The following is a 17,959-nucleotide window of genomic DNA, read 5'->3' as shown; positions in this document are numbered from 1 at the left end:
ACAAGGGCACTGGGATTCATCCTCCTCTCTTCACGCCCCTGCCTGTGTCCATCTTCGTTTACAGTGGCTGGTGCCGACGTGCAGACGCTGCGGGAGAGGCTCATCGACGCCCTGGAGTCCCACAGTGACACGTGGCCCTCCGCCTGTCCCCCACTGGAGCCTGCCAGGTATTTGGGGCTGGGGCAGGCCCAGGGCAGTGTGGCAGGATGGCAGGCCTGGCAGTGAGAGGACAGTGGGGGCAGCAGGGCTGGGGACTGGGCTGGTTCTTCCTGTTGCCTGAGTGGTGGACACTCCAGTGGACCGGAGCCCAGAGCTGCCTGGAGCAGCTGGTGGAGGGCTCCCCATTGCTGGAGGTCCTACCCGAGGAGCCCTGACTTCCTGGGGCTGACAGGGATGCAAGGGCCCAACCCACCCAGTGGGAAGGAAAAGACGGGAGGGGTCATACCTGCTGCTGCTTCTCAGAACCTGGAATATCGGAGGGATGCAGCTGGATTTCACATGATCTAACTAACCCAGGGAGGGTCCCTGAGAGGGTGGGCGTGGGGAGGAAAACGGGAGACCAGATGCCGTTTAGAGGAAAGGGGATGGGGGACTGAGAAGCACAAAGCCCTGTAAAATGAAGGTGCTCATTTCCTGAGCCATAGCAGTGACCGGGGGATGGGGAGGTGACTCTCCTCCCTGGGCTGCAGAGCATCAGGTGGCTGGTGCCCTATATCTATCTACCTGCCCGGCAGCCTTCCAGGATCGCCTCCATTCTAGGAAAACAGGATAATGAGGTGCACGGTGTCTCACTCTAAGTCTCCCACAGAGGGAGACAGGTAGATTGATAACACAAGGTCCTGTCCTTCTGGACGAGAACTCCGGATAGGAGAAAGCCCACCTTAAGGGGCCAAGAAGGAGCAAATCCAAGTACCGGCTGGGGCTGCTAGAGGGAGCCCAGCCACAGAACACAGTGAAGGTTCTGGATGCTGAGAAGGCCTCAGGAGGCAAACACTGGGGCTTCATCGCCCACACTAAGTCTGCTGGTGTCTGGAAAGCCGAGGCCCTGCTGAGGGACTGTGTTTCCAAGTGTCAGTTGGTGTTGAATCCAACTCACAATGATTCTTTTATCATCTTTCCCAATTCTCCATCCTCCCAGAGGGCCTCATGGAGCCCCTGGACTGAGTATATGGTCTTGGTTTGGGGTTCCACAGCCAGACCCCATCTCTCCAGGAAACACCTCGTTCCTTCTTCCATTTCTCAATGATCGTGTCTCTACCTCTCTCTCTTTCTTACGCCCACCCTCCCTCATGGTGCCTTTTCAGCCCAGAAGATCTCAAAAGCAACCAGCCAGGTAAACCTGCCAGCCTCTCTCAAAGTGATCCTTCTAGAGAGCTTTAGGGAGGAGGCGGGGACCTGTGGTGGAAGGTGGGCTGCCTCTTCCAGAAGTGTGAGTGGGAATGGACAGCATGGGGGCGAGTTACATGATCAGCCGTCTGTGGGCTCGCTCTTCTGCCAGCCTTGGGGAGGTCTGGGGAAGTTGCCTGAGAGGCCACCTGCTACCACCCCAGGGGCTGTCAGTGACCATCCACCCACTGGGGTACACTCTGGCCCCCACCTCTCTGGCATGGCGTTTGTACTGTTGCTGGGCTGGGCTGGGCTCCACTGGCCCCATGTTGCGCCTTCTGTTTGGAGGTAACCACTGCCACATCATTGGATCCAGAGGAGGGAAATAGGTCATCAGGTTGGGGACAAAAGTAGATGCTGTTGTCTCCTGTTACATGTCTGATGATGTTCTGCTTTTAATTGAAATAAGGGAACAAATCATTTTTGTATCATGCAATTGTTTTCTATTGAAACTCTGCGTTTTTAAAACAGCTTGTATCTTAATTCTTTGATTTGGGGGGAATAATAAGATTTGCCTTCTTATTAATTTCCACCTTCGTCCTGGGGCCCTAGTTTCCTCGTATTAAAATAAGGAGGTTAAAATCTTAAAATAAGATTAGATAGATTCTAAGATCTCCTGTACCCAGGACTTTCTGATTCTTTAGTTCCTTTTGTATGCCTGCTCCAGGAGTGGAAAAAGCACATCTCCCAGTTGGTAGTGACTTAGCACAGATCAAGGCTTGTGTCCGATGGGTAGTAAACACCAGCTTCTTAGGGGACCAATAAGAACTGCCCTCTAAGCCTGGGCCTTACCCAGAGCATAGAAACACCTGGTCTCAAAGCGTGCCCCCCCCCCCCGCCCGCGGTCTCCTCCTTAGACTGCCCGTACGCACTCCTGACTCTGAAAAAACAACCCAAATAGGTGTGTGAAGTGAAGAACCAGGTTTCGGTAATAGGCAGAGAGCATCTTTTGAGACTCAGGGTTTGGTTTACTCCCACTGGAGGGCTGGCATGGAGAGACTTCCTCGAAGTCTTGTGTGCAAACAGAGGAGGAGGTGTGTGTGGCCGCATTCACGGTACTGGGTCAGCCACGTCTGCTGTCGCCGGCAGTTTTGCTTTCTTCCCACCACAGAGAGAGTGACTGCCAGCATTGTCTCTTGCAGGCTGGAGGAGATTACTGGATTCTTTGCAAGAAATGATGAAGATTACCTGGCCCTGATCTTGGAAAGGGAAGGCTCCTACCTGGGTAGAGAGGTGAGCTGCCTGCAGGGTCCCACAGCTCCTTCATAGCCGCTGGGAGAGAGCCAAGAGCAGGGCTGTTCCTGTGCGCTTCTTAGCCCAGCACTGGCCTGACCCCTGCTGGGGGAAACGGGAAGTGTAGGAGCTGGACCTTTCTGTTTAAAGCCTTTGTGTCTGCTTGGATCTTCCTCGTGGAAACAGAATGATAACACCTGCTGTTTATTGAGCTTGCGCGAGATTGCTGACACACGTAGTTGCTGATCTTTCTAATCAACGAAGATGGTCAAATAACAGGTCGAAGATCACACAGCCAGTGAATTGGTAGAGCAGGACTTCAAACCAGGTCTGTCTGCCTCCAAAGCTTGTGTTATTTCCACACTACCTCGCCCGCAAAGAATTGGAGTAAAAAATCTGGGGGGGAGGGAACATCAGGGAGCCTCTAGTCCCTCTTGAGGAAACGGGGTCCCTTCCCAGGTGAAGCAGATAACAGAATCAGGCGGGTTGGAATCTCCACTTCATCACTTATGTGCTGTGTCTCTGATCACGTTACTCAACTTTCTTGAGCTTCGTTTCCCTACCTTTGAAGTGGTGACAGTTACCTTTTTTCAGAGTATGTTTGGGAACATCAAGTGAGGCGGTTTAGAGGAAGAGCCTGGATGAGTAACTGGCACAGAGTACGTGCTTTATAAAGATCCATCCCCGGCCTGATGCAGAGTCTGCCGTTCCACCGCTGCCTCATGGACTTCGCTGGCCACTGGGCTTTTCCCAGATGCAGAGGTGGGACAGGGTCGGTGCTTGGGAGAAGTTCCAAGGCAGTGCAAGGAGATAGAGAGAGAGGGAATGAAATTAAACACCACTGTTGACTCCGAATGGTTTTCCTCCTGAAACTCCCCAAGCACAGTTGAACGCTCTGAGCTGTCTCCAGACCTCTCAGCCCCGAGAGGGGAAGCATGGAGGTGGGATGGGCAGGGAGCTTTGCTGAAGGAGTCCCATTCCAGGCCTGGGGTCATGCCTGTACAGGTGATTGATAAATGTTCATTGGAATCAGCTCTTCCTCTTACCCTCCCCCATTCCCCTAGTAACCAAGGGCACTGGTCCCGTGTCCATGCAGAGGTGCCCAGGGGTGGTTAGTTTGAGAGTCAGGAGGGCACAGTGGCCAAGAGCCCCAGCTCTGGAGGCAGATCGATCTGGGATTTACAGCCCAGCTCAGGCGCTTGCTACATGTGTGACCTGATCACATGATTTCACTGCTGAGCTTCGGTTTTTGTGTCCTATACCATAGGAGTTTTATTTTTTAAAGAAATACTTAACGTACATAACTATTTACTAGTCATTGTTAGAAGCACTTTTATAAAATTAGCCCATTCAGTCTTCTTAACAGCCCTTGGAGGTGGGTATTGTTATTACAATTTTGCAAGTAAGGAAGTTGAGTCTGGGAGAGGTTTAGTCTGGGGGGGGCAGGATTTAAACCCAAGCAGCCATGGTATACTGCACCACCTGGCTTGGTCTCCTAGTAATTGTTCCTATTTCATAGTAAGTATTATTTTGAAGATTAAATGAAACAGCCTATATACAGAACATAATACCTATTTAATAAATATTACCTAACGGTATATTTCTCCTTCTTAATCCTTTCTAAAAATAAAATCGTCACGTCTAAGTATGTTTTTCCGATTTGGAATATAGACAGAAAGTCTTACAAATATCAGAACAAAACTGAAATCACTTTTCTTCCAAATATCAGATACATACACTTTTTTAATTTACTTTTTTTTATTGGAGTATAGTTGCTTTACAATGTTGTGTTAGTTTCTGCTGTACAGCGAAGTGAATCAGCTATATGTATACATATATCCCCTCGTTTTTGGATTTCCTTCCCATTTAGGTCACCACAGAGCATTGAGTAGAGTTCCCTGTGCTATACAGCAGGTTCTCATTAGTTATGTGTTATACATATTAGTGTATATATGTCAATCCCAATCTCCCAGTTCAGCCCACCCTCTGCTTTCCTGCCTTGGTGTCCATATGTTTATGCTCTACATCTGTGTCTCTATTTCTGCCTTGCAAACAGGTTCATCTGCACCATTTTTCTAGATTCCACATATATGCGTTAATATACGATATTTGTTTTTCTCTTTCTGACTTACTTCACTCTGTATGACAGTCTCTAGGTCCATCCACGTCTCTACAAATCACCCAATTTCGTTCCTTTTTATGGCTGAGTAATATTCCATTGTGTATATGTACCACATCTTCTTTATCCATTCGTCTGTTGATGGGCATTTAGGTTGCTTCCATGACCTGGCTATTGTAAATAGTGCTGCAGTGAACATTGGGGTGCATGTGTGTTTTTGAAAACCACATCTTTTTATGCCTTTTACAAATTGTTCTCATTGTAAAGAAAATTACACCAAATTGGGACTGTCCTCAAGGATTCAAGATGTGTGGTCCACACCATTCCGAGCAGGTAACATTTGCACTCCTTACAGCGGGGCAGATGTAGTTGGCGGCAGGAGACTCTCACTCATCACGATAGTCTACTCTTGGAAAGGTTTCGAGTCTGGCTAGAGCACAGCTGCCACCCAGGTGCCTGCTCAGGCCTTCCCTCTGTCCAGTGGCTTGGCCTACCCACCACCAAGTGTCTCACTGTCTCTGCAGGTGACTCTGGACCTGTCTCAGCGCCGGGGCATAGTGGTGCGCAGGGTCCTCAACACACAGCATGACGTGGTGAACGAGTTTGGTGTCACGAACTTCCCATCTTGCTACCTGCTGTTTCGGAATGGCTCTTACTTCCGGATCCCCGTGTGAGTGTCTCTCTGCCCCCTCTCTCCCCTCTCCCCACGCTCCTCCTTTCTTCCTGCCTCAAGAGGCTGCCAGCCTTTCACAGGGGCTGACGGGTTCTTTCTCCTGTGAGTCTTCCGAGGAGTCCATGGGCACCCTCTGCAGGAGAAGCAGATATCTGCCTACGGTGGGTGGGGTGGTGGGCATGCTACAGCCAGGAGTCCGGGCCCAGAACGCTGCCGCCAGCTCAGCAGTTCAGCCTCAGGTCCCCGGCGCGCTCAACACCCAGCGTTGGTGCTTCTGCCCTATCCCCACCGCGGCCCTGGCCCTATTCCCCATCCTCCTCTCTCCACAGACAGACTCATTGGCAGTCTGCAAGTGCCTGGCAAGCACTCAGCTACGCCTGACCCTCCCTCCCTTTGGTTTTCTAATTGCAGAAAAGTTCATTAGGAGCCAGACAATAGCCAGTTCCGAAATGCCGAGAGAGAACAATCAGGCCAGCCGTAGCCCCTGTCAGGCTCCCGCTGCTGAATGGCGCCAGATGGTGCCTCAGTGCCCTCCCTGGGCCGATGATTGATGTCCACCCGGCCCTGCGGGCAGGAGCGCGAGGGCCAGGGAGACCAAGGCTGGCCTGAGATGTCCAGTGAGCCACTCCTCAGAGCCATTAGTGCCCTCCTGCACCAGGGCTGGGCAGCGCGGCCACTCGCCCTCACCCGGCCCCAGTCACCTGGCAGCACTGGGCCAGGCCTCGTCAGAGAGCGCTGGCGGGGGGCGGGGGGTGGGGGTGGGCAGGACGATGGCCGCGGGGACAGGGAGGGCAGGAAGTGCTGGTCCTGGTGGGGAGCGGAGGCATTGTTTCCTCTCTTGGAGCTGGCGGAGGGGAAAATTGTTTGTGACGACGCTGCTTCTGAGCCACCTGCTCGTCTGTAAACATTGGGCCGGGACAGTGGAGTGGAAAGCAGTGCTTCCCTGTGCCAGGTCCCCTGGGGTGTCCCGTCACGCTGCTAGTCTTCACATCCCTCCCTCCAGGGCCCTTGACCAGGAGGCGCCGCCTGCCCTTGAGGACTCCTCTTTATGAGACGAGAGAGAGAAATCAAAAGGATCGTCAGAAATTTTGTGGTTTGGGGTCGTTGCTGCTACTTTTTAAAAATCGTGTATCAAACTCCCTTGACCTCCCTGGGGAGTAATGTCACCTCTGGTACCTTGGAGCAAGCTTGTGAGCTTCCTTGAGGCCACGTGCCACTTTGTAGCTTTGGTCTCTGGGGAGGGTCGTCAAACCCACCATCCGGTCCATGGCCAGAAGGAGCGCTGTCCCCAGAGGTCCCTCCTGCCCCCGAAGGTGCCCTGTCTCCCCACCTCTCCGAGGCAGGTTGAGGAATTCACGGGCCCAGCCGCTTTTCCAGGTGGGGTTTTGACTTCAGACTGGTGTCAGAGAGGCTTTCCACAGCATGAGCAGTGAATAGAAAGGTTAACGTGAGGCAGGGCTGCCCTAATTTTTACCTCACTGAGGATAAGACCGAACCAGGTTCAAATATTTCTGAATAAACATTCCTGTTGGGTGAGCCACCCGCCTCCTCTCCTGCCGCGAGTTAGCTCTGGGGTTTTGTTCCTCCGTGCTCACTGCCTCTCCCCCATGGTTCCCTTCCCTCACAGGCTTATGGAATCCAGGTTCTTCTACACCATGTACCTGAAGAGGTTCTCCAGGGACACCAGCGAGAGTGTCCACACCACGGCTGCGCCGAACACCTCTAGAACCATAGCCCCTACCGTGTGGAAAGTTGCAGATCCGTAAGGCCACGCCTGGGCCTCCTCTTCCCTTCCCTTCCCCACCCTCTCTTCTAATCACAGACACCCCCCCCTTCCTTCCACACTCTGTTCCTTGTCACAAGCTTGGCACGTGTCATACTGAGCCCAGACCCCCCGAGGGCTGGCCTTGGCCTATGGGGCCCCCGGCCGCTGGCCACGCACAGGAGAGTCTTAAACGTGCGGAGGCAGAAGCGTCTGCTGACTGTATTCTTCGTGACGAACGCGTACTTTCCGACGCCCACATTCCTTACGCTTAACTCTATTCAAGACCAAGTAGAATCAGCTTGGAAGGATAATGTGCAGCCTCCAAAACAACTTCCCACCCAAGCAGTTCAGCACAGATTTTTGAGTACCTGCTATGTGCTAGGCACCATAAATACCGATTGTGCAGGGCAGATGCAAGCCCTGCCCAGAGTTTACAGTCCCTTAGCAGCATCCCTTCTAGGAAGGCACCCGACCTCACTTGAATGCCTCTGGTGTCAGGAAGCTCACTACTTTTCAAGATAGCCAGTGTCATCATGCACAGTTGTAAGCACGAGGTAACTGTTCTCTCTGAGGCTCCTTGGCTGTGCCCTGGTGGTAGAATTTCTGCTTGTTGGGCAGGGAGATGGGGCTGTAGACCTCTTGCTCTGGCCCCCAGCATGGTACCACGTGGAAATGGCTGACCAGGCAGCTCAGAGCTGAGTCCAGAGAGCGGCTTCCACAAGGGGGCTGCACGAGAGAACTGGGGGCAGGGTCACTGGATTTCGGGAAGGATTTGGCATCCCAACACGAGAGACTCTAAGGGTGGAAAGTGCTAGTGGAGAGGTTTGTAGTAAATCAGGTGGGAAGGAAAGAGAAACTAAGAGATGGGTATGCTCATTATAATCATTCAAATTATGATTATTCAGATCATTCAAATTGCTATTATGGCTGACACTTCTAGTCTTATGTGCCAGGCTCTGCTGGGCACTTCCGTCCATTATCTCCTCTAGTCAGGGGGCCACTCCTTAAGGCATAACACAGGAACGGAGAGGTAAACTGAGGCCCCAGGACATGGAAGTGGAGCAGAGGGAGGGGACTTTGGCACGAGGGTAAAGCGCAGGTGGCCACAGTGCTCACCCCGTCAGCTGACCTTGTTGGCTTCCCACCACCTCAGGAGGCAGGTGGGGCAGGAGTCCATTTTACAGGTGAGATCACTGAGGCTGGAGAGGTGGGTTGAGTTGCCCAAGCTCCCAGAGCTAGGCCACCATAGAAGGAGGCAAGAATCTAGGGGTCAGGAGGCAGGGGTAGAGAAGCAGCCCTTCCCTCAGGACCCTGAGCCCAGATCTCAGAAGAGCGTGATGGGCACGGGGTGGAGCAGCCAGCTTGGATCCTGCAGCCCTTCCCCCAGGGCTGGGGTCAGCCCGAGAGGTGCAAGATGGAGCCCTGATGCCCAGGGTCTGGCAGCTGTAAGGACGTCAGCCAAAATAAATGTAAACCCCGCTTCCCCTTCTCCCCAACCCCATTCTCAGCCTTGGCGGGCAGCAAACCCTTGGTCTTTCAAAGAGCACCCAGCTTCTCGAGCCATGTTGTGTGGGTGCGCCCCTGTTGGTCTACTTGTCTGTCCCTAGGGATCTTTGTTCAGAACAGAGAATGAAGCTCAACCTTCTACTAGTGGCCTGATAAAAACACCTTTAGTGAGTGATGGGAGAGGCTGGCCCTGGACCTGCAGAGGGGGAACCCTACTCTGTGCCAGGAGCTGCTGAGAGTTTTACATTTGTGCTTTTGTTTAATCCTCTCAGCAACCTGCCTGTGAGCAAGTTATTACTATCCCCATGTTACAGATAAGGAATTGAGGCTCAGAGAAGTTAAGTAATTTGCCCAAGATAACACAGGTAGTTACTGGCAGAGCCAAGTGCTAACTTTTATTTTATTTTATTTTTTTACTGACGTGTAGTTGATTTACAGTGCTGTGCCGATCTCTGCTGTACAGCAGAGTGACTCAGTTATACACAGACAGACATTCTTCTGCATTATGGTCTATCACAGGATATTGAATATAGCTCCCTCTGCTATGCAGTAGGACCTTGTTTATCCATCCTATGTGTAATAGTTTGCATCTTTTAACCCCAAACTCCCAATCCTTCCCTCCCCAACCCCAAGTGCTAACTCACAGGACTCTGTGACCATCAGTAGTGCCTCCTCTTCTCTCCCTTTGGCCCTGGGTGCTTCTCCCCAGCCCCTGCCCCATGGTTAATACACTTTTCTCTCTCTGGCTCCTTCTGGGTCCTTAGCTCCAAGATCTACGTGGCTGACCTGGAATCTGCATTGTACTACATCCTCCAGGTAGAAGTGTCCAAGTTCTCTGTTCTGGAGGGGCAGCGCCTGGCGGCCCTGAAAAAGTTCATGGCGGTGCTGGCCCAGGTGAGCAGGACCCTGCCCTCCCTTGTCCGGCAGCCCCACACCACAGGGGATCAGTGCGCATCCCTGAAGCAGGCGCCGGGCCAGCCCCTCCCTCAGGAGCTCGCGGTTGGGCTGGGCACCTGGACCCGCGGCTGTCCCAGTCTACTATGGGCTGCTACCCTGCGGCCTGCGCCCTCCTCCCGTCAGCCCCGTACCACCAGGGACAACCCCCTTCCCCCAACCCGCCCTGTGCAGGGGGGTGGGTGGGACCCAGGGCCTGATGCCCTGGGGATATTCCCAGCTGGCTCTGCCTGCCTGAGTCCTCTACCTCAGGCCGAGCCTGGAGTGCAGCCTCTCACTCCCTGCTGCGGTCACTGGGAAAGCAGGACCCGTGGACCCCAGTGAAGGAAAGAAGGCTTTTCTGAATCTCCTCTTTTCCCTCCCAGACCCTGGCCAAAGTCTGACGCAGCTCCCTGGCCTTAGCCGTGCCTTCCTTATTCCTTTGTAGTTTCCTGCCAGCATGGCTACTTCTCCAAGTGTAGCTCCTCCTTACTGAGGACCTGATGTGTGTCAGGCATTTAATCCTCTTAATCTCGCCGCAGGGTGGCAGGTGCCACCCCCATTTAAGAAGTACAGGTTGCTCAAGTGATGTGCCTTAGGCCTCCTGTTTGGTGGTGTCGTGGCCAGGATTTGAACTGGGGTCCCAGCTTTAGAGCCTGTACCCCTTCTCTGCCACGCTCCTTGCTCGTCTCTCAAGGTGAGATGTGGGCTGCCTCTTCCCTCTGCACCTGCCGCCTCCTCCCTCCCGTCATCCTTCTCTGCGGCTGCAGGTCCACTGCCAGTGCTGCCCTACTTAAATCCCGACGCTCTGGCTGCCGAGGACTTGCTGAGTCAGGTGCGGGCTCTGGTCCCCCTCAGAGGCTGACTGCTGACTCAGCCACCCTCGGCCCCCGGGAGCCAGGTCTGAGCCCCTCCTTCTGGCGCAGGTCTGCGGGCAGCTGGGACTACCTCTGGGGGCGGTCTGCGCCTCTCCCTCGGGAACTGCCACCAGCCTGGTCCCTCTTCCCTCCTCACCAGTCCTGGCCCTCTGGTCCACTTGGCTTAGTGACGGGCATCTGTGGTTGCACCGAGGACCCTGTGAGGTGGCAAGTGCTTGTCACAGTGCTGTTCCAGTCTAAGGCAAGACAGCTTGCAGCCCCTCTCAGATGTTCCACGCAGACTGGGCCCCTGTTCTTCAGCCCAGTCTGATAATAGAGCCTTTCCTCAGAGGCCTTGTGAGCCGCTTGGTCCTCAAGTTGCCGAGGCCCAGGGTGGCTGACCCAGAGGATCAGAGGGGAAAAGTCCTCGAGTAGTTCTGTGTGCTGTCTTCCTGCCTGATACATGAGGCAGGGCCCCAGGAAGCAGAGAGGGGTCCCCTTACCCCCCCCAGTCCAATCCACTCTGAAGAACTCATCCCAGGGGAATTATTGTGCACTGCTTGCATCTCTCAGCTGGACTGAAAGCTCGTTTGGGCTTGGCTCCCAGTGGGACTGTTGCAGCCAGTGTGAGGGAAAAGAATGAGACCCAGGAAATGCCCGAGCAGGGCAGAGGCTTAAGCAGCACCCTCTCAGTGGTGCCCGCCGAGCTTCTGCCCTCAGCAATGCTGGAACTGAGTTTGGGGTGAAGGAGTCCTCCCTGCCAGAAGCCAGGGCCCTCAGAGAGGAAAGTGGAGGGCTGGGGGGCACGGGCTCAGGGGTATCTGCCGAGCAGCACAGCCCCTGGAGACTGCGGAGTGTTCTGGCCCTACCCTTGCCTGGGTAGCTTTATCCTGAGTAGCAATAATAGTAGCAGCTACCGTTTCTTGAGCTCTGATAAGGTGTCAGACTCTGCAAGGTACTCCTTTGTGTTTTAGCTTATCTGCATTTCTCAGAACAGACTCCACGGGGTGGGTGCTAGCATTATCCCATCACAGAGAGGGGAATGGAGGCCCAGAGGGGTAAAGCACCTTGTCCGAGGTCCTCCAGCCGGTGAGTGGCTGAGCTGAGATTTGCGCCTACGTCTCATCTAACCCACACCCTTATGCACTACGTGTGTGGAGCACTGAAAGGCTGAGTGAGTAGAGCTCACTCTGCCTGCTCAGCCTTAGGGACCTGTCAACTGTGAGTATGGCCAGTTGGGAGGCACTGCCCTGCGGCCCAGCCCGGGATCTCCCTGCTCCCTCACGGAAGCGGCTGGCAGGACTGGCCACTGGGTGGCGTGTGGTCACCAGGGTTTCCCTGCTCCCGGCGCAGGGTGACTCCCTGTAGTCCAGAGCCCCTTAATTCATCCTTCCTCCTGACACCGTGGCCTTAGAGGGCGTCATCCTTCCAAATCAGGACGATGGGTGAAGGTCAGTGAGAAACGCTGACTTGAAGCTGTAAATTTGTGTTGAGAGCCCAGAGGCCCGTGTGAGCTGACCAAGAGGGAGCGTGTCAAAGCACAGGATTCTTTCCGGCCACTTCTCCTGCTGGGGGACAGTGTCCAGCCTGGAGATAAGAATACGCCATGACTTTCTCAGAGGACTGGGTCCCTTGGCAGGTTTTTCTGTTTAGGGATCATTCCTGTCTCCAGCACCCTTCTTCTCACAAATGCTTTTCTTTGCTGTTTTTCCTCCTGTGTTGCCCTCTCGACCTGCCTCTTCGTGGTTTATCTGACCTGCTCTGCTACTGCAGCCCTCTTTCTCCCTCCTCCCCCCACCCTGGGTGTGTTTGTGCGTGCGGTGCGCGCACACAGGCATCCATCCTCGTCCCTGGAGTCCTTGTGGTTTTAAAGTGCTGATACTAATCCGATTTGAGTTGACTTATTGTCAGAGTGGCTTTTCATGCTCCTCAGAGACTGTTGGGAGTTCCCATCAAGATTTGGATCTCGGCTCAAGCCCCTGCACTGCCTTGTCCCCATTGGCAGCCCGTGGAATACAAATGAAAGGCCATTTGCCAGCCTCACCCAGCTGGTCAGTTAGCGAGTCAGCTGCTCTGTCAGAAGATGAGCTGAACAGAGGCCCGTGTGGCCCAGGGGTCCCAGCAGCCCTGGGCAGCGACACAGGAAGGTGCTCAGCCTTCCTCCCAGTGAGCATGTGGTCGGGTCAGAACTGGAGCCTGCAGCCTGGAGAGGGGGCGGCCTTGAGGGCCTGGTCCCACTGAGCGCCTCTGCCCACCCCTCCCCCTCGCCTTCGCAGGTGCCCCAGAGCAAAGGTAGTGAGGAACCCACATGCGGGTGTTAGGCAGGATGTTTTCCCGGTGGTCTTGGAACATTCTAAAAAACTGCCTCGGCCCACTTCAGCCTGGCCCCCGGCCTTCCCCAGGACTGCGGAACTCTGGGGGACTTATTTCTCACTCTCCCCTTATCGCTCCCATAGTACTTCCCTGGCCAGCCCTCGGTCCAGAAATTCCTGCATTCCATGAGTGACTGGCTCAAGAAGCAGCAGAGAAAGAAAATTCCCTACGGTTTCTTTAAAACTGCCCTGGACAGCAGGAAGGAGGTGAGTATGGGAGGGCTAAGGAGGATCTCCACCTCATGCTTGATATCTATGGGGGTGGAAGGGCTTCACCCTGTCACCTCTGACCTCTGTCACCGACCTGCACTCAGGAAGGAGGCAGTGATCGTGGTGGGGTCCTCCCATTAGGAGCGAGTAAACTGCTGTTTATTGAGCCCTCTGTACAGACCTCATTTAATCCTCGCAGCATGAGTGGAAGGCAGATATTATCCCCATTTAACAGATGAAGAAACAGAGGTCAAATAAGTTGTCTAAGATCATACAACCCGTAAGTGGTGGGGCTGAGATTTAGAACCAGTTGTGAGACCCCGGTGGTGAGAGAGCTTTTTTTTTTTTTTTTCTGCGGTACGCGGGCCTCTCACTGTTGTGGCCTCTCCCGTTGCGGAGCACAGGCTCCGGACATGCAGGCCCAGCGGTCATGGCTCACGGGCCCAGCCGCTCCGCGGCATGTGGGATCCTCCCGGACCAGGGCACGAACCCGCGTCCCCTGCATTGGTGGGCGGACTCTCAACCACTGTGCCACCAGGGAAGCCCGGTGAGAGAGCTTTTAATTCCAGCCCTCTGTTGCTCCCTGGCATGCTGTGCTCGTCAGCAACGCTTCTGTCCAGGGGCAGCTTTCTGGGCTCCTGCTCTCACAAAGGTGGGCACGAAAAAAAAAAAAAAAAAAAAAGGTGGGCACGTCAGCCAGGAGAGGTGCAGAACCTCACAGGTGTGTGGGGTGTCAAAGCTTGACGGGACCTTAGAGATGACCCCCCTCGTTCTACAGAGTGGAGGCTAAGGCTAGAGTAACGATGTGACCCGGTCTGTGTCACGGGTTCTCAGACCTACTGCTCCTTTGACGGGTGTCGCCAGTGGAAGGGAAATGCCACCTTCAAGGTCATAAACTGAGAAAGGGACCATTTGTTCTGGGGCTGTGTGCCGACCTGGAGTCTTCTGCAAGTTGCCCTCCCCACTTCCCACGCCAGCTCCTTTTTCTTCTCCACATATGCATTCATGCTTGTATGTGTCCCTTAGGGTGCTCTGATGGCCGACAAGGTGAACTGGGTAGGCTGCCAAGGGAGTCAGCCGCATTTCCGCGGCTTTCCCTGCTCCCTGTGGGTCGTCTTCCATTTCCTGACCACGGAGGCAGCTCGGCAAAATGTAGACCACTCACGAGAAACAGGTGAGTCTGGGCCTGTGCACCCCTTGTGCCTCAGCCGGCCCTGTCCTGCCCTCCGCTGGCTCCCTGCTGCAGGCCTGAATTTAGGGGGGTCCGCCTCTGCAGCTGGCCACACACAAGCAGCGGGCCTGGAGTAGCCACTCAGTCCTGCCTGCTGCCCCCAAGGTGGTGCCCCACCAACGGGCGTGAGGCTGCTCCCTGGCTTTCTTGTAGCCATAAGCCTGATTTATTTTTAGTCTTCCCGAGAGACTTCTGGTTCTATTTTTTATACTCCCATAAAGAAAAGAACTATGTCTGTTTCACAGTTTATGCAGCTGATACCGTAGACTCTGAACAATTTTACTGCACTTCCCACTGAAAAATCATTTTCTAGGGGAACCTGGGGAAGTACTTTTCCCCCTTTGCCCTGTTTCATCCCCAAACCATGCAGCTGCTCTCCACGACCCACCCTGCCCCACAGCCGCACACAGCGACTGAACGGGTGGGCATCTAGCCCACGGAGGGACCAGGCTGACGCCAGGCCCTGGCCCAGCCTGGAGGATACAAAGGAGGAAGAGGCAGTCCCTGCTCCCAGTGGGCTGTGAGACAGGTGGGCACAGGGCTGCCATGCAGCCTGCCAGGGCCCAGGGGGAGAGCAGGATGTGCGGGTGGAAGAGAGGGAACGCTCTACGCCATCGGGAAGGGTGGGAGGAGGTAAGTGAGGGGGAATGATGGACAAGAGTCCCCGACAGAGGAGACGGCCTGTGCAGGGACAGAGGGAACAGGGGGAGCTGCCGGGTGTGCGGACAGCCAGCCAGTCTGTCCGCCCAGATTTACGGAGTGTCTCCAAAGAGCCGGGCCCTGCTCTAGGGGTGGGGTACAGCAGTGCATACAGGGAGACGTCCCTGCCTCAAGCGGACAATAGTCCAGTGGCAGGAGACAGACAGTAAACACACAGATCATTTCAGGTGTGATGGTGAGTCGGTGAAGAAGACAGAGCCAAGCGGTGGGGGAGGGGGGCTGGGGAGGGGATGCTGTGTTTAGACAGGGTTTCTGACTGGGGGAGGCTTCTCGGAGGAGGGGCCCCTGTGCTGAGACCTGATTGGTGAGAGGGAAGCAGCGGTGGGACATCTGGGATGAGAGCCTCCCGGGCTGTCTGCTCAGGCTGCCATAACAAGGTGCTACACACTGGGTGGCTTAAACAACAGAAACGTGTCTTCTTACAGTTCTGGAGGCTGGAAGTCCATGATGAAGACGTTGGCAGGGTTGGTTCTGTTGAGGCCTCTCCTTGGTTTTGTAGATGGCCATATTCTCCCCGGGTCTTCCCACGGTCCCCAGTGGGGGTGTTCCTGGCTACGTCCAATTTCCTCTTCTTACAAGGACACCAGTCATATTGGATTAGGATGTACCCCAGTGACATCATTCTCACTTAATCACCTCTTTAAAGACGCTGTGTCCAACCAAATACAGTCACATTCTGAAGGACTCAGGACTAGGACTTCAACATAAGAATTTTAGAGGACACAGTTCAGCCCATAACACAGGTCAAGGACTAGTAAGTACAGGGAACAAGTCTGGTGTGTGTGCAGCACCAAAAGGCGGCCAGTGTGGCAGAGCCTGGGAGCGGGGGAAGCAGGAGAGGAGGTGGGCTTGGAGGTCCTGGTGTGGGAGGGAGGGAGATTTCAGTCTCTGCATTATGAGAATCTACTAGGGACCTTAAGCATGGGAGTGATGCACACGATCGGTGCTTTAGAGCGATTACTGGGTGGAGGGTGGGCTACAGCAGGGCAAGGGGGAGGCAGAGCAGCCAATTAGGAAGTTGTGGAACTTGTCCAGGAGAGGTGGTGGTGGCCTAGACTAGAGTTGTAGGTGTGCACATGGAAGAAGAAGTGGGCAGGTTTGGGGGAGCAGGGGCCAACAAAGGAGACTAAGAAGGAGTGGCCATTGCAATTTCAAGAGGTCCCCCAACATAAAGAGTTTCAAGAGCGAGGACACAGTCAGCCGAGTGGGGAGGTGGTGTGAGGCGAGGACCTCCCTGGCGAGAGCTGTGTCAGTGGATTAGTGGAGAGAGAGGCCTGGTTGGGTTGGGCTGAAGAGAGAGGAGCCGGGAAGAAATTGGAGGTAATGGGGGAGTGATTGGGGTGTGACTGGTGTCAGAGAAGGGGTTTCTTCGTTGTAGTTCTTTTTTCTTGTCGGAAGGAGCCCATACAAGGGAGAAATTGATGATGCCATAACACAAGAAAATATTCGCAGGAGTGAAATCTTGGAAGAGGCGAGAGGGGTGAGGTCCAGAGCATGAGCCAGGCGAAGGAGGCGAGGATAGCTGCAGGGCAGGTGGTGAGTGGGTGACGGGGGTGGAAGCAGGAGCTGAGGGGGCTGAGGAGGTGAGAGGCAAGGCACAGCTTGGCGTGGGCACTGACGTCGCCAGAACCGAGGGCACGGGCAAGGGTGGTGAGTGGGACAGAGAGCTGCGTGCTGAAGTCCCAGTGGATGGAGGGGTCAGACTCGGAGATGGAGCTTTTAAAGGGCTGGGGGGATCGCAGCAGGAAGGAGAGAGAGTTTGGAAGCAACCAACAGCAGGGAGGGTACTTCCGCCACCTCCAGCCCTGAGTGTGGAATACAGAGGGGTTTAAGGGGGGCGGGTTTGGGGGAGCAGTGGTATCTTCAGGGAGGAGCCTGTGTCAGAGCAAGAAGAGGGCGGGTATTCAGAGCCTGTGCTGTTGCCAGGCCAGAGAGCCCAGTGGGAGGAAGTGAGGGGGCCGGGGAGAAATGGAGACAAATTAGGGAGCGTTCGGGGCCAGATCGGGATGGGCTGTGGATGCAGCATGGCACGATGGGGAGCGAGTTGGAACAGGAAGCCTAAAGCAGGAGGGGCAGAGTAGGGGCCCACGGGATGGGGGATGGGCACTGTGGCCCCTGCCTTCCTCTCCAGCCACATCTCTAAGAGCCTGAGTGTCCTGACAATGCGTTTGGACTTTATCCTGAGTGTCCGTAAGTGATGAGGGCCTGGATAAGAGGCAGACGAGGGAGACTGAGGTTTACGAGTTTGGAAGGAGATGGGGTCAACTCGAACATGACCCCTGGGAGGTGAAGTAGACAGGGAGACCTGAGCCCCTCACCAGGTGGGCTGGGGTGTGTGTTCCCCGTGCAGAGGCGACCACGGTGGGCCTGTGATGGGAACAGTGGTGGAGCCAGCAGGGACAGGCAGCCGGAAGGGCCCCTGTGACTGGAGTCTCCTCTCCCCTGTAGTCAAGGCCCAGGAGATCCTCCAGGCCATCCGGGGCTACGTTCGCTTCTTCTTTGGCTGCCGAGCCTGCGCTGGCCACTTTGAGCAGATGGCCACTGACTCCGTGCACCAGGTGGGGAATCTGAGCAGCTCCATCCTCTGGCTCTGGTCTAGCCACAACAAGGTCAACGCTCGCCTCGCAGGTAAGGAAGGGCCTGCCTCCAAGGCTGGAGTCACCTGCAGAGGGAGGATGAGGCAGGGGAGCTTTGGAGTCTGGGACCAGAGGCAGGAGTCGGGACCTTCTTTGTCCTCTAGGTTACACCCCGTGTTTCATGGTGCTTCTCAGCACCCAGAGCCCTTTCACATGCTCTGCCAGCCCTGCTGATGTACGTCAGTATCATTAGACCTATTTTCTAGATGAGGAAACTCAGGCTTTGGCACCGTGAGACCCTGGTCTTCCGATGCCATTGCTCACTCTCTCGCCCACACCAGGGCCCCTCCGTCTGGCCTGTTGGGGCCCCTTTCCTGC

At 54.9% G+C, this 17,959-nt stretch overlaps 1 protein-coding gene across 2 annotated transcripts in view; it reads left to right on the top strand.

Annotated features, from left to right (window-relative positions):
• LOC111165678 (sulfhydryl oxidase 1) overlaps positions 1-17,959 on the top strand; it is a 41,145-nt gene that overhangs the window by 19,659 nt on the left and 3,527 nt on the right. Inside the window, exons 4-12 of one of the 2 annotated variants that reach the window (XR_016392993.1) lie at positions 65-167; positions 2,529-2,619; positions 5,263-5,408; positions 7,039-7,173; positions 9,447-9,576; positions 12,929-13,051; positions 14,081-14,228; positions 16,458-16,541; positions 17,454-17,619. Coding sequence is in view for 1 of the 2 variants with exons in the window: in XM_022556558.3 (XP_022412266.2) it covers positions 65-167; positions 2,529-2,619; positions 5,263-5,408; positions 7,039-7,173; positions 9,447-9,576; positions 12,929-13,051; positions 14,081-14,228; positions 17,454-17,633 (1,056 nt within the window). In the remaining variant the exon portion in view is untranslated. Of the gene's footprint in view, positions 1-64; positions 168-2,528; positions 2,620-5,262; positions 5,409-7,038; positions 7,174-9,446; positions 9,577-12,928; positions 13,052-14,080; positions 14,229-16,457; positions 16,542-17,453; positions 17,634-17,959 lie in introns of those variants that run through there. The other variant, XM_022556558.3, reaches the window with a different exon arrangement.

Source organism: Delphinapterus leucas, chromosome 1, assembly GCF_059928025.1.
Source record: "Delphinapterus leucas isolate spDelLeu-1000000601 "Yukka" chromosome 1, BTC_Dleu_Yukka2, whole genome shotgun sequence".
Classification (NCBI taxonomy): Eukaryota; Metazoa; Chordata; class Mammalia; order Artiodactyla; family Monodontidae; genus Delphinapterus; species Delphinapterus leucas.
The sequence above is the reverse complement of the archived record's forward strand: the minus strand, read 5'-3'. Positions and strand labels throughout refer to the sequence as shown.